Source organism: Salvelinus sp. IW2-2015, unplaced genomic scaffold, assembly GCF_002910315.2.
Source record: "Salvelinus sp. IW2-2015 unplaced genomic scaffold, ASM291031v2 Un_scaffold560, whole genome shotgun sequence".
In the NCBI taxonomy this organism is placed as follows: domain Eukaryota; kingdom Metazoa; phylum Chordata; class Actinopteri; order Salmoniformes; family Salmonidae; genus Salvelinus; species Salvelinus sp. IW2-2015.
In genome coordinates this window covers 118,294-131,936 of record NW_019942573.1, presented here as the reverse complement: position 1 = coordinate 131,936, position 13,643 = coordinate 118,294, and the positions used below count along the sequence as shown (strand labels likewise).

The 13,643-nt window shown below is 42.8% G+C and overlaps 1 protein-coding gene across 1 annotated transcript; it reads right to left on the bottom strand.

Moving 5' to 3' along the window:
• Positions 1–2,923: 2,923 nt before the first annotated feature.
• On the bottom strand, positions 2,924–11,269 carry LOC112068525 (sodium channel regulatory subunit beta-1). Its single transcript, XM_024135679.2, has 5 exons — positions 11,234–11,269; positions 7,499–7,736; positions 7,165–7,306; positions 5,561–5,635; positions 2,924–3,266 (listed from the first exon to the last, which is right to left on the bottom strand). The coding sequence occupies exons 1-4, from the start codon at positions 11,267–11,269 to the stop codon at positions 5,569–5,571; spliced, it is 483 nt and encodes a 160-aa protein (XP_023991447.2). The 3' UTR covers positions 2,924–3,266; positions 5,561–5,568.
• Positions 11,270–13,643: the final 2,374 nt, after the last annotated feature.

Below are 13,643 nucleotides of genomic sequence, written 5' to 3'. Positions count from 1 at the left end.
GACCACGTACTGTCTCTATTTCCTTCTTGCAAAATTAGCTTAATTGTATCACACAAGTTGACTGCTCCTGTTTTTGCTCAGATTGCATCTTCCCAGGTCCCGGTAGGGTAAGCTAAACTCTGTGTGAGTTGTGTGTACTGTCAGTCTGTCATCAACAGGTTGTGACCTGTGGGTCAGAGTGCAAAATTCGCCCTCCAAGGCTGTATGACAGCTCTCCCCTACCTATCCATTTTATCGGAAGATATCGGGCTTCCTTGTCTTGTGCTGACTTAGCCCACCAGCTAATGTGTGTGTTGGCCACCGTACTCCGGTGCTAACCTTGTCAAGATATTCTACACTGCCATGCTCGTTATCGAGGCCACAGGACACTAGTCATCTTTCGACTATTTAAAACTCAAATCACTTCCCTACATAACCACCTCTAGGAAGGTTGTCAGCTTCAGATTGCCTCCACTAGGCATCCCTCTCCCTTAGTTTACTAACTCAACCTAGCTGCCACTGTGTGTTGTCAGCTAGCTAACCAACTCAACCTAGTTTCCGCTGTGTGTTGTTAGCTTGGCTTACCAAACGACAGCCATTCGTGCGTGTTTTGCATAAATAAGCCTACATTTAAAAATGATATCTCTCCTGCTCCAGCCCTGTGGTTATAGCGCCCACCAGATTATTGTAGCTCTCTACCTTACTCTGTATTGTGGTAGCTGTTGTATACAGTCTCCGGTTACTATTATATTAGTTAATTTGGTGAGTCAGTATATTGCATAAGAAATACTTTTCTTCACATTCTGAGCTGAGAGAACACTGCATCACCATGATGCTGGGCATGCATGGCTGCTCCTCTTGTGGATCTGAACTACAAGTAGAAAATTGTTATGACCTGTGCCCCGCCTGCCTAGCATTGGACAACTGCCTGAGGCCCTTTCTTACCCCTGCTTTTACTGCGCCATCCTGCCTGTGAAGGTAAGGGAAGCGCGACTCAGATAGCCATGATGATGACCTGCTCTCCACTCGAGCATCCAACTACCACTTCAGTTATCAGGATGTAACCTCCTTCACCTCAACATGGTGAAGGAGGTGCCAACTAGTGTTATGGACCCATTCAGTCTCAATGCTAAAGATGGGTTAGAGGAATCATTCCCAGGCTCTGATCACACGGAGTCTGCAGCTAACCTGTTCTTTAAGAAGGCCCGGGCAGCTACATTGTTCAGTGTGCCACCTTCACTGGCTTTTCTTACGGAGCTTCAGAGATGCTAGGCCAACACGCAAGATGGCTTTAACTCATCCTATTTCCTGGTTCTGAAGAAAGACGGAAGCTTCGGTCCAGTTCTGGATTTAAAATGGTTCAATGTTTTTCCTAAAAGTTCTCCCCTTTCACACATTCTCCAAACCGTAGCCGCAGGTTAATGGTTCACGTCCCTTGACTTAAAGGATGCTTACTTTCACGTTCCTGTGTTACTACGGTTCACCTTCCATGGTCAGGCATACCAGTTTGCGGTATTACCCTTCGGTGTCTCCCTAGCTCCTCGTGTCTTCACAAGATGTGTGACCGCAGCCCTGAACTCCCTCCACCTACAGCGAATCAAGATCCTTCCTTACCTCGACGACTGGCTCATCTGCGTCCTCTCTCGCGAGCATGCGGCCAAGTGCACAGCGCTGACACTGACCCACGTCCCCGCACTGGGTCCGCACTGGGTCTTACTGTGAACAACAAAAAGAGCAACTTCACACCAAGCCAAAAGGTCTCCTTTTTTGACATGTCTCTGAACTCCCGCACTATCAGGGCATGTATAACACCCAGTGCGTGGATAGCATTATTCTTCTTCTGCAACAATTCCAGTTGAGTGCATTGGTGAAGGTACGAACATTCCAACAACTGATGGGCATGCTCGGACTCCAAGCGGGACAGAAATACCAAAATATGGTTACAAGGTCATGCTACCCTACTCTTCGGCCGTAGAGGAAAAGTGCTACCTGACTGCAGGTGTCCCTCTCAGATTCCAGCAAGGCGGGAAGTTGTGACGACCGGAGCTTCACTAGCAGGCTGGGGAGCAGTGTGGTAACACAGGTCTGTACGGGAAGAGTGGTGCCCCCGCTGTAGGAAAGAGCACATCAACGTACTAGAACTTCAGACAGTTTACCTAGCCCTGAATCACTTTCTGCCGGTTCTCAAACACAAACATGTCCTGATACGATCAGACAATACATTGAGTGTTCCACATTCTGTACGGTCCCTACAGGTGGCACAACAGCTCTTGATATGGGCCCTACCACATCTGGCCTCCCTACAAGTCATTCATCTCCCAGGCAAGGTGAACGAGGTGGCAGACTTCATGTCGTGACAGAAACTGCCCCCGGGGGGATGGAGACTTCACCCACAAGTAGTGAAGATTATATGGCAGCGGTTGGACCTGTTCGCCTCAGAGCAAACGTCCCACTGTTCCCTCTGGTTCTCTCTGGCAAAGTCCAAGAGCCCCCTGGGCATGGTGTTCAGTTTGAAATTAAAATATGACGAACACTTACCACGCTGCATTTTGGTCCTCCTCTCCTTCCACCAACGAGAATCGTTACAGAAACACCCACCAAAAAAGGACCAAGCAGCATGGTAACCAAGAGCAGAGGGTTCTGGACTCCTGGACTGGGAGGAGATACTAGACGGTAAGGGACCTGGGCACAGCCGGGGAATATCGCCGCCCCAAGGAAGAACTGGAGGCAGCAAAAGCTGAGCGGCGGCGGTATGAGGTATTAAATTAAAAGAGCAATTTGGTGCAGTGTTATAAGTGGCTTTGTGAATTTGTTTGTTGTACTCAGTCAATTGAAAAGGTGCTTAGTTTTGAAACATGGGCCATTTTGATGATCTGTTTTGATTTTTGTGCTTAGAGTTGTGAAAATTGCACAAAAGTCAATGAAAACTTAAATACAGTGTGGTATAAAGCTCTCTTGATAACCATTTAATCAGATGAATTCTCTCACAATAACTCTTTATATAAATGTACATTCACTTTAGAGAGAGATATCAATACAACCCCAAAAAATACCTTGAATGCAGCATTCATACACATAAAGATTCATTAGTTGAATTAGTTACATGCTTTTGGGTGTAATACATACAGAGGGCTGATATCATGCTACTTTCAAAGTAATGATGTCATCATATCACATTTATCCATTAACGTAACAGGAAAAGTAATAAAGACTCAGGATGTCTTCATGCGATCCAAGGGGTCGTATAGGTGATGTGGCCAGTACGTAGATGGAACCCCTTTGCATTCCTGAAGGCAGAAGCAAGCATCACTAGATTACACATGGCATACAGTGCCTTCAGAAAGTATTTGCACCCATTGACATTTTCCAAAATGTGTTGTGTTACAGCCTGAATTTAAAATTGAGTAAATTTACATTTTTGTTCATTGGCCTACACACGATGCCGCATAATGTCAAAGTGGAGTTCTGTTTTTAGAAATGTTTACAAATGAATAAAAAAATGTAAAGCTGAAATGTCTCGAGTCAATAAGTATTCAACCAAAAAGGTCAGGGTAAAAAGTCACATAATAAGTTACATGAACTCACTGACTCTCAATAATAGTGTTAAACATTCGTTTTTTTTAGACTACTTCAATTATCTGTGTCAGTCGAGTAGTGAATTTCAAACACAGATTCAACCACAAAGGGAGGTTTTCCAATGCCTCACAAAGAAGGGCACCTATTGGTCGATTGACTATCCCAAAGTATTTTATTAATTACACTTTGGATGAGTATCAATACACACAGTCACTACAAAGATAAAGTCGTTCTTCCTAACTTATGGTAAGAACAGCTCAAATAAGCAAAGATAAACGACAGTCCATTATTACTTTAAGTCATGAAGGTCAGTCAATATGGAACATTTCAAGAACTTTTAAAGTTTCTTCAAGTGCAGTCGCAAAAAGCATCAAGCCCTATGATGAAACTGGATCTCATGAGGAACGCCACAGGAATGGAAGACCCAGAGTTACCTCTGCTGCAGAGGATAAGTTCATTAGAGTTACCAGCCTCAGAAATTGCAGCCCAAGTAAATGCTTCACAGAGTTCAAGTAACAGACACATCTCAACGTCAACTGTTCAGAGGAAACTGTGTGAATCAGGCATTCATTGTTGAATTGCTGCAAGGAAACCACTACTGAAGGACACAAATTAGAAGAAAAGACTTGCTTGGGCCAAGAAACACAAGCAATGGACATTAGACCGGTGGACATTTGTCCTTTAGTCTGGAGTCCAAATTGGAAATTTTTGGTTCCAACCGCCATGCTTTTGTGAGAGGCGGTGTGGGTGAACAGATGATCTCCGCATGTGTATTTCCCACCGTAAAGCATGGAGGAGGAGGTGTTATGGTGTAGGGGTGCTTTGCTGGTGACACGGTCTGTGATTTATTTAGAAATCAAGGCACAAATAACCAGCATGGCTACCACAGCATTCTGCAGCGATACACCATCCCATCTGGTTTGGGCTTAGTGGGACTATCATTTGTTTTCCCACAGGACAATGAGCCAACACCTGTTGTATTCGGCGCATGTGACAACTAAAATTTGATTTGATTTGAAAATGTATTGACTCAGGGGTGTTAATGTAACTGACAATTAACCGGTAAGTCTAAGTCGTTGTTTTTTGTTTGAATTGTTTACGTGTTCGCTATGCGGGGGAAATGATAAGACAAGCGAAACTACGTGGCTAAGAACTGTTGTAACGGGGATTATTATCGTAGCAACACACTTTTGGAGTGAAGGCAATCCCACGCTGTGTTAGCTAAATGTCCATGTCTTCGGGGGTAGTTCTTAAAGGTTGAAGTGTGTATGTTAAGATGGTAACGTTATAATAATTAAGGATGAAGCATGAATTCATGCCAGGAATAATAAGTGTGAAGTTTTTGATTTCCTCCCTTCTGTAATAAGCAGACAATGAGGTATTTTTCCTTTATTCATGTGTTTAATCTGATACTGTTATAGCTCCGGCTAAACTGTTTATCTATGTAAGCACTTCAGAGTTATATCAAGCTAATTAGAAAGTTGTAAGAGTGTGCTTAACTGTATTTTCATTTACTTTATTGTTCTCACAGAAGGTGATAATTCTGACTAAAACTACAGAATAAAGCCACCAGGGAACAGCTGTGCTCATGGTTACTGGAGGGAGCTACAGTTAATACTTATCTAAATGAGATATTTCTGTATTTAATTTCCATTACATTTGCTAAAATTAAAATAAAATAAAAAACATATGTTTCACATTGTCATTATGGGGTATTGTGTGTAGATGGGTGACAAAACAAATCTATTTAATCAGTTTTGAATTCAGGCTGTAACACAACAAAATGTGGAATAAGGGGTATGAATACTTTCTGAAGGCACTGTATCCTGTGGCAAGAGAGAGGTCAAGGACAGTTGAACTCTGTTAGATGAAAATGCCTCTCCATGTGCATGAATCTGATCATTTAATTGTGTAGGCTACTATGTGCTGTGCTGCATTTACATTGTTTATACTTTGAGTTTACTTATCCTTTTTCTTGCTGATAACAGTTTTTTTCATGACATACCTGGGTTATTATGCCACTTGCACCCCTGCACAGTTATCTTTACCCTCCGAGGCTATAGCTAAATATTCTGCATTCCTGGAAAGAAAGGAGAAAGATAGAAATGTTTAGAATATCATCATCAGCTTATTACCTAAAAACCTGAGATTTTATCACATGGAGATTGATAGAGGACTCTCGTGCCCAAATGCCTGTTTTAGCACAGGCAGAGCCATTAAGGACTTACACCATTTTGACATAGTGAACTGGGTGGGACTTCCTATGGATTAAGGAAGGATCACATAATTCCATGCAGGTCATCAGGTGGGATCAGCCAATGAATTATACGTGTGAGAAAACATTCCATAACTACAGGTGGCATTAAATCGCTAGGCTTTGCTTTATAACTGTTCAAACAACAAACACACTCCACCCTTTCAGTTGGTTTATTTAACTCATTGTGGGACAGATAAAATGTTGTGTTCTTRTACCTGTCTCTATGTTTCATCTTAACCTTAATCATTCATCCCTCCATTCATTAATCTATCTATCCATCTATAACCATTCGAACCACTCTCATTACTTAAAGCATTTCAATAAGTTAAACTACACTGCATTTATCTCCGACTATTCCTATGTCTATTCCACTCTTTTTATCTATTCATATCCTCTATCAATCCACGTACCCCTCTCACCTCTCTATCCATACAGGAACCCCTCTAACCTTCTTTCATCACTCCATCCATCCATAATAACTTCCTTTGTACTTCTGTCACGCAACCATGCATCCAATCCATTAAGTCACCAGATGTATTACTTTAATGTAGCAAAGCGAAGCAAGCAGTGTCAACTGAGCTAACATTCAATCAGAGACTGAATATCATWTATTTTATTGGCAGCTTATTCAGTTTCGCCATTCAGAAAGCACCATCGCTTGCATCTGCTGTGCTTTTGCCAACCAGCTCCCCAGCCTCCACCTGCTTTTGGTTCTGTTATTCTATCTATGCGGGGCATGGCAGATATTCTGCTCCCTACCTATAGCTTGCTTTTGATTGTATACATTAACTGAGCACTTTCCCCACGTTGGCAGCACCCCACAGAGCACAGCCTAAACACCAAGGCCAAATGTAGTATCATACACATTTTATGTTCAATGAAATGTGATGTCAACGGAATACATGAGTTCCCCTCCTGACACAACTATATTTAACTCCAACTTCTTTTCAAGTTGAATTTTACATGAGCTTTTAAGCTATTATAAACATACTTCTAGACTGCTGAAGCAAGCAAGCAAATGTTTTTTCAGGAAAAGTACCTTCTTTGGCTTTTCTAGAGAGTGGGAAATGTGATGATTGTGGGACACAGAGATGGAAAGAGTGAGAGAGAATGGGAGTGGCAAGGAAGACGAAGATCGAGAGAAAGACAGACAAGAGTACAGGGAGAGAATATTGAACAAGGAGGAACAGAGGAATTGCACTACTCAGCACTATGAAAGAGAGAGGAGAGAACACAAATCAACCGGATGGACAGGTTCATAACAGACAAGGACAGTTGGGAGACCGTAATAGAGGACCTAAAACGAAAGAATACAGCTGCAGGAGAGGAAGTAGGGTTACAGTGTTACTCACGCGCTTTCTCTTATTGCTTCCTCTCCTGCAGCTGATATCTTTCTGAAGCAGTATACCATCTCTATGTAGAGCCAAGCCTGTAGCCCGATGATGGACACATACATCATCACCTCAGAGACTATGGAGGCCGTCCCTCTGGTGGCTAGAGAAAGAGAGAGAGATGGAGGGAGAGAGTGGGAGAAAAAAAGCACTCCGTAGGCACCACATAGGCTCTTAGCACTTACAAAACACTTACAAGCTTCATTTCAAGTCATAAATGTTTCCTAACAATTGGGATAATTGACATCGGAATTCAAATTGCTTACAAAAGCATGTCTGTATTGTAATACTGAACCTTTAGCCACCACTTTCAGGTGCACAAGCTTGCTGACAACAGTCTGGTTTTCATAGAACTCATACGTCAAGAGCCGGTGGAAGTGGCAACTGTAGGTGCCCGAGTCATTGAAGGTGACATTGAAGAGGTAGATGGATGCATCCTGTATGTCTTGGCTCCTCTTACTGCCGTTCCAGTCGACGCGCTCCTCAAAGCGCTCATCCACAATGTGGGGGCCCTCCTCATCGTAATTATATATCTAATGACACAGTGAAATCTGGGTTGTTCACCTGGCACTGAAAATCTTTCTTGTTTCACTTCCTAGATCCCCACCCATATCTGGCAACATCCAAGTTAATGGACTCAAAAGGATACAACTGTGTTTTGAGAGAYGTCCCTTGATTAGGAAAGTATACCCAAAGTTACATACAGTAGCTGTGAGCCTACAGTGCATTCGGAAAGTATTCAGACCCCTAGACATTTTCCACATTTTGTTACGTTACAGCCTTATTCAAAAATGGATTTCAAAAATATATATATCATCAATCTACACACAATACCCCTTAATGACAATGCAAAACAGGTTTTTAGAAAAGTTTGCACATTTGTGACTCGTTTCAGGAAACTTTGGCGTATGTCGAAGGGTCACTACTTCACAGGAGAGCCATTTGAATGTCAACTTTTTGATTTTATCAAAATGTGTTTTTTGGCAGAAATGCCTTCTGGAACATGTAAACTTCATGTGCCTTAAAAACAAAGTTGTATGCCATCTGTAAATATGAATAAAATTGTTAAATTACAATCCTAGTTGGTTTAGTCACAGAAAAAGTCGGCAACCATCCCGCTAGCCATGATTGGCTGAGATAATGAGTGGGCTGGACATGCCGAGAGATGAGTTCGGATTGGTCTGCAATATAGCATGCTTCTGTCTATTTGAGCTGGTCAGTATGTGTAGGTAATCCTGTGTCTAAAGCGGATAAAAAAAAAAATATATTGCGTAGTAGAACTGCATAAGTGTTGCACTCCACTTTCTGAGGACTGAGTTTTGAAATCAGTGGAATTAGAGTATGATAGCTAAGGAGATGGAGAAAACACCCGCTCCGGATTACATCTTCAAACTAAGGGCAAACATGGCTCCCGAGTTGCGCAGTGGTCTAGGCACTCCATCTCAATGCTAGAGGCATCACTACAGAACCTGGTTTGATCCTGGGCTGTATCACAACCAGCTGTGATTAGGAGTGCCACAGGGTGGTGCACAATTGGCCCAACGTCATTCGGGTTTGGCCAGGGTAGGCAGTCATTGTAAAATAAGAATTTGTTCTTAACTGACTAGTTACATTAGCTGGTTCGCTCAGTAACGTTACGTGCATAATCTTATTATTCGTATCTCCGAGCAATTTACTTGCTAGTTATAGCTAGCTAACATTGAACCTGTTGGTTAGCTACCTGTAGATTCATGCAGGGTAGTAACGTCATGAGTTGGGATTATGGTCCATTGTTTACCTACAGTTGAAGTCAGAAGTTTACGTACACTTAGGTTGGAGTCATTAAAACTCATTTTTCAACCACTCCACACATTTCTTGTTAACAAACTATAGCTTTGCTGCAGGAGGGACTGATGCACCACAAAATAGATGGCTTCATGAGGGGGAAAATTATGTGGACATATTGAAGCAACATCTCAAGACATCAGTCAGGAAGTTAAAGCTTGGTCGCAAATGGGTCTTCCAAATGGACAATGACCAAGCATACTTCCAAAGTTGTGGCAAAATGGCTTAAGGACAACAAAGTCAAGGTATTGGAGTGGCCGTCACAAAGCCCTGACCTCACTCCTATAGAAAATGTGTGGGCAGAACTGAAAAAGTGTGTGCGAGCAAGGAGGCCTACAAAACGACTCAGTTACACCAGCTCTGTCAGGAGGAATGGCCAAAATTCACCCAACTTATTGTGGGAAGATTGTGAAAGGCAACCCAAAACGTTTGACCCAAGTTAAACAATATAAAGGCAATGCTACAAAATACTAATTGAGTGTATGGTAACGTCTTACCCACTAGGAATGTGATGAAAGAAATAAAAGCTGAAATAAATATTCTCTCTACTATTATTCTGACATTTCCCATTCTTAAAATAAAGTGGTGATCCTAACTGACCTAAAACAGGGAATTTTTACTAGGATTACATGTCAGGAATGTTGATAAACTGAGTTTAAATGTATTTGGCTAAGGTGTATGTAAACCTCCGACTTCAACTGTAGCTAGCTACATGTCTTAACAAAAGACTCAACTATGCAAGTAACATTTCAATAGAATGTCACTGCGACAACTGTTGATAGACGTAGCTGTTAAATTCGCTCTGGATATCTACTCTGATTTCAGAGCACTCTCATCTGAGTGTGCCAGAGCGCAGAATAACTGCGAATTTACGAACGCTCAACACGTTAAATATGGCCGGTGTCAGTAAACGTCGGCAATAAAGCGAAATTGATTCCAGCAGCACAGTCGCAGTCACAACACTCTGGATAACATAAGAACAGCCTAACCAGCTCTGCTAGGGCAGTAAAATGGTCTTTGTGTCTGGAAGTAGCTAGCAAGCTAGACAACGTTAGCCAGTTGGCCTGGGTGCTTGACTGCTGTTGTTAGGACAGAACACTCTGATCAGCCCTTAAAGAGATGGGTGGGGCTAAAGCTCAAGAGGGTGTGAACGATGCTAAATTGTTGTAGACAAAGAAAAACTCTCCAGTAACCACAGCGAGCCTAGTGGTTAGAGAGATTGGGACTAGTAACGGTGGTATGAATGGGCCTCCGGTGTACGAGGGCCCATTATCAGCAACCATCTGTGTTCCAATGGCATGTTGTGTTAGCTAATCCAAGTATCGTTTTTAAAAGGATCATTAGAAAACCCTTTTGCAATTATGTTAGCACAGCTGAAAACTGTTGTTCTGTATTAAAGAAGCAATAAAACTGGCCTTCTTTAGACTAGTTGAGTATCTGGGCATCAGTATTTGTGGGTTTGATTACAGGCTCAAAATAGCCAGAAACAAAACATTTTTTTCTGAAACTATTCTTGTCTGAGAAATGAAAGCCATGGAGAATTGCCAATTAACTAAAGATCTCGTATAACGCTGTGTACTACTCCCTTCACAGAACAACGCAAACTGGCCTTAAACAGAATAGAAAGAGGAGTAGACCCGGTGCACAACTGAGCAATACATTAGAGTGTCTAGTTGAGAAACAGATGCCTCACAAGTCCTCATCTGTGCAAACTGATCCAAGATCCAAGATGCATAGCAGTGCAACGTGGTTTGTCGTCCTCTTCGTTTCTGTTTGTATTTTTCGTCTTTTTTGTATATATTCAATTTATTTTCAATTTTTTCCATTTTTAAATTAAATATACCTTCGGTAACCCGCCTCACCCAATGTGACACGGATCTGCTATTTTTTAGACCTTATAGCCAGAACCTCCATCAGAAGCTAGACATCAGAAGCTAACCAGCTAATTAGTATTGTTAGCCACTGCTACGGCCTTTACCTTCTGAACAGACACCAGCCGTTTAATTTTAGCCTGGATAATACTTGCCAGCCTGCCAGTATCGGACTGTTTTCTCCACTACTCCCAGATCCTTGCCGAAAGCTCTGGACCTTGCATCGGATCATCGCCGCTGCTAGCTGCTACCGAGTGGCGATAGTGGCTCATGCCCCTGCCCCGAAGCTAGCACCAGTTAGCCGCGAGAAAACTAAATTACTACAACTACAATACCTCTTTCGCCATCTGGCTCGGACCCTTTGTCGACATGGCGCACACCGTACCACCACGACTGGTCCGCCGACGTAACTTAATCCGCTGTGCCCTCAACTGGCCTTTGCCGGACCTTGGAGCAGACGCTTCTTCTTACCCCGGCCTGCTAACTTTAAACGCTGTGTCCCCCGCGTGCTAGAGTAGTAACGACTACCCCACGGCTTCCCTGTTCCATCTATTGTGTTCACTGGACCCTATGATCACTTGGCTACATAGTTGATGTCTGCTGGACTGTTCATTAATCAGTATTCAATTTAGTTAATTTTTGTTTATCTGTCAGCCCCAGCCTCGAACTCAGGCCCTGAGTGTAGTTAACCAACCCTCTCTGCCCTTTCATCGCCATTTATGTGTTGTTGTCTATGTTACGTTGTTGTTACCCGTTGTTGTCTTAGCTAGCTCTCCCAATCAACACCTGTGATTGCTTTATGCCTTGCTTTATGTCTCTCTCAAATGTCAATATGTGCTTTACACTGTTGTTTAGGATAGTTATCACTGTTTTAGTTTACTGCGGAACCCTAGTCCCACTCAACATGCCTCAGATACCTGTACCACCTCCCACACATGCGGTGACCTCACCCAGCATAACTAGCCCGTCCAGAGATGCAATACTCTCTTTTCATCACTCGGTGCCTGGGTTTTCCTCCACTGTACCGCAACCCACCATACCCCTGTCTGTACATTATGCCCTGAATCTATTCTACCACGCCCATAAATCTGCTCCTTTTATTCTCTGTCCCCAACGCACTAGACGACCAGTTTTGATAGCCATGGTACCCTCATCCTACTCCTTCTCTGTTCCCGGTGATGTGGAGGTTAACCCAGGCCCTGCGTGTCCCCAGGCACTCTCATTTGTTGACTTCTGTAACCGAAAAACCTTGGTTTCATGCATGTCAACATCAGAAGCCTCCTCCCTAAGTTTGTTTTACTCACTGCTTTAGCACACTCCGCCAACCCTGATGTCTTTGCGCATGTCTGAATCCTGGCTAGGAAGGTCACCAAAAATTCAGATTTTCATATCCAACTACAACATTTTCCGTCAGATAGAACTGCCAAAAGGGGAGGAGTTGCAATCTACTCAGAGATAGCCTGCAAAGTTCTGTCATACTTTCCAGGTCTAGCCCAAACAGTTCAAGCTCTAATTTTAAAAATAATGAAATCTCTCCAGAAATAAGTCTCTCCATGCTGTTGCCACCTGTTATAGACCCCCTCAGCTCCCAGCTTGTGCCTGGACACCATATGTGACATATGTTGATTTGCCCCCCCATCTATCTTCATGAGTTCGTTCTGCTAGGTGACCTTTAAACCTGGGATTATTTGCTTACACCCCGGCACCCTACAATCTAAGCTAGATGCCTCAATTCACACAAATTATCAAGGAAAAACCATATAAACACAACTAAATCCGTTAAACATGGTGCACCCTATATGATATTATTCGACTTGATCCTACACTACTTGCCTTTAAATTATACACCTGGTCATAGGATTCTCAGAGATCATCTGCCTCATTGCCTGCATTCCGCATATGGTCCGCGATCAACGAACCCACTCCACACACCCGATCACTGTCAAACGCTTCCTAAAACACTTCTGCGAGCAGGCATTTTCTAATGGATCCTGTTTATTTTTTTATTTCAACCTTAATATTAAACCAGGTAGGCTAGTGAGAAACAAAGTTCCATTTGGCAACTGCGACCTGGCCCAAGATTAAAGCATAGCAGTGTGAACAGGACAACAAACAGAGTTACACATGGAGTAAACAATAAACAGTCCAATATACATAGTAGGAAAAGAAAGAAAAAAAAAAGATAATCTATATACAATGTGTTGCAAAGGATGAGGGAGTGTAGGCAATAAGATAGCATAGAGGAATAATTACAATTTAGCAGATTAAACACTGGGGTGATAAATCCATCCAGATGATCGATGTTGCAAGTAGAGATACTGGTGTGCAAAACGAGCAGAAAAGTAAATAAATAAAAACATGATGGGGCGTGAAGTAGGTAAATTTGGTGGGCATTATAACCGATTGGATTATTGTACAAGCGCAGCGATCGGTTTAGCTGCTCTCAGATAGCAGAGTTTAAAGTTGTTGAGGGAGAATAAACAGTCTCCAACTTCAGAGATTTTTGCAAGATTCGTCCCAGTCTAGGTCAGCAGAGAAACTGAAGGAAAGGCGGCCCACAATTAGGTTTTATGGCTTTAGGTGAGATCAGTGAGATACACCTGCTTGGAAGCGCGTGCTCGAGGTGGGTGTTGCCATCGTGACCAGTTGAACTGAGATTAAGGCGGCGCTGCACCTTATGCATAGGGACTTGGATAGTGCTGACATGGAGCACAGTACCTGGGCTCTTGCGACGACTCGAACATT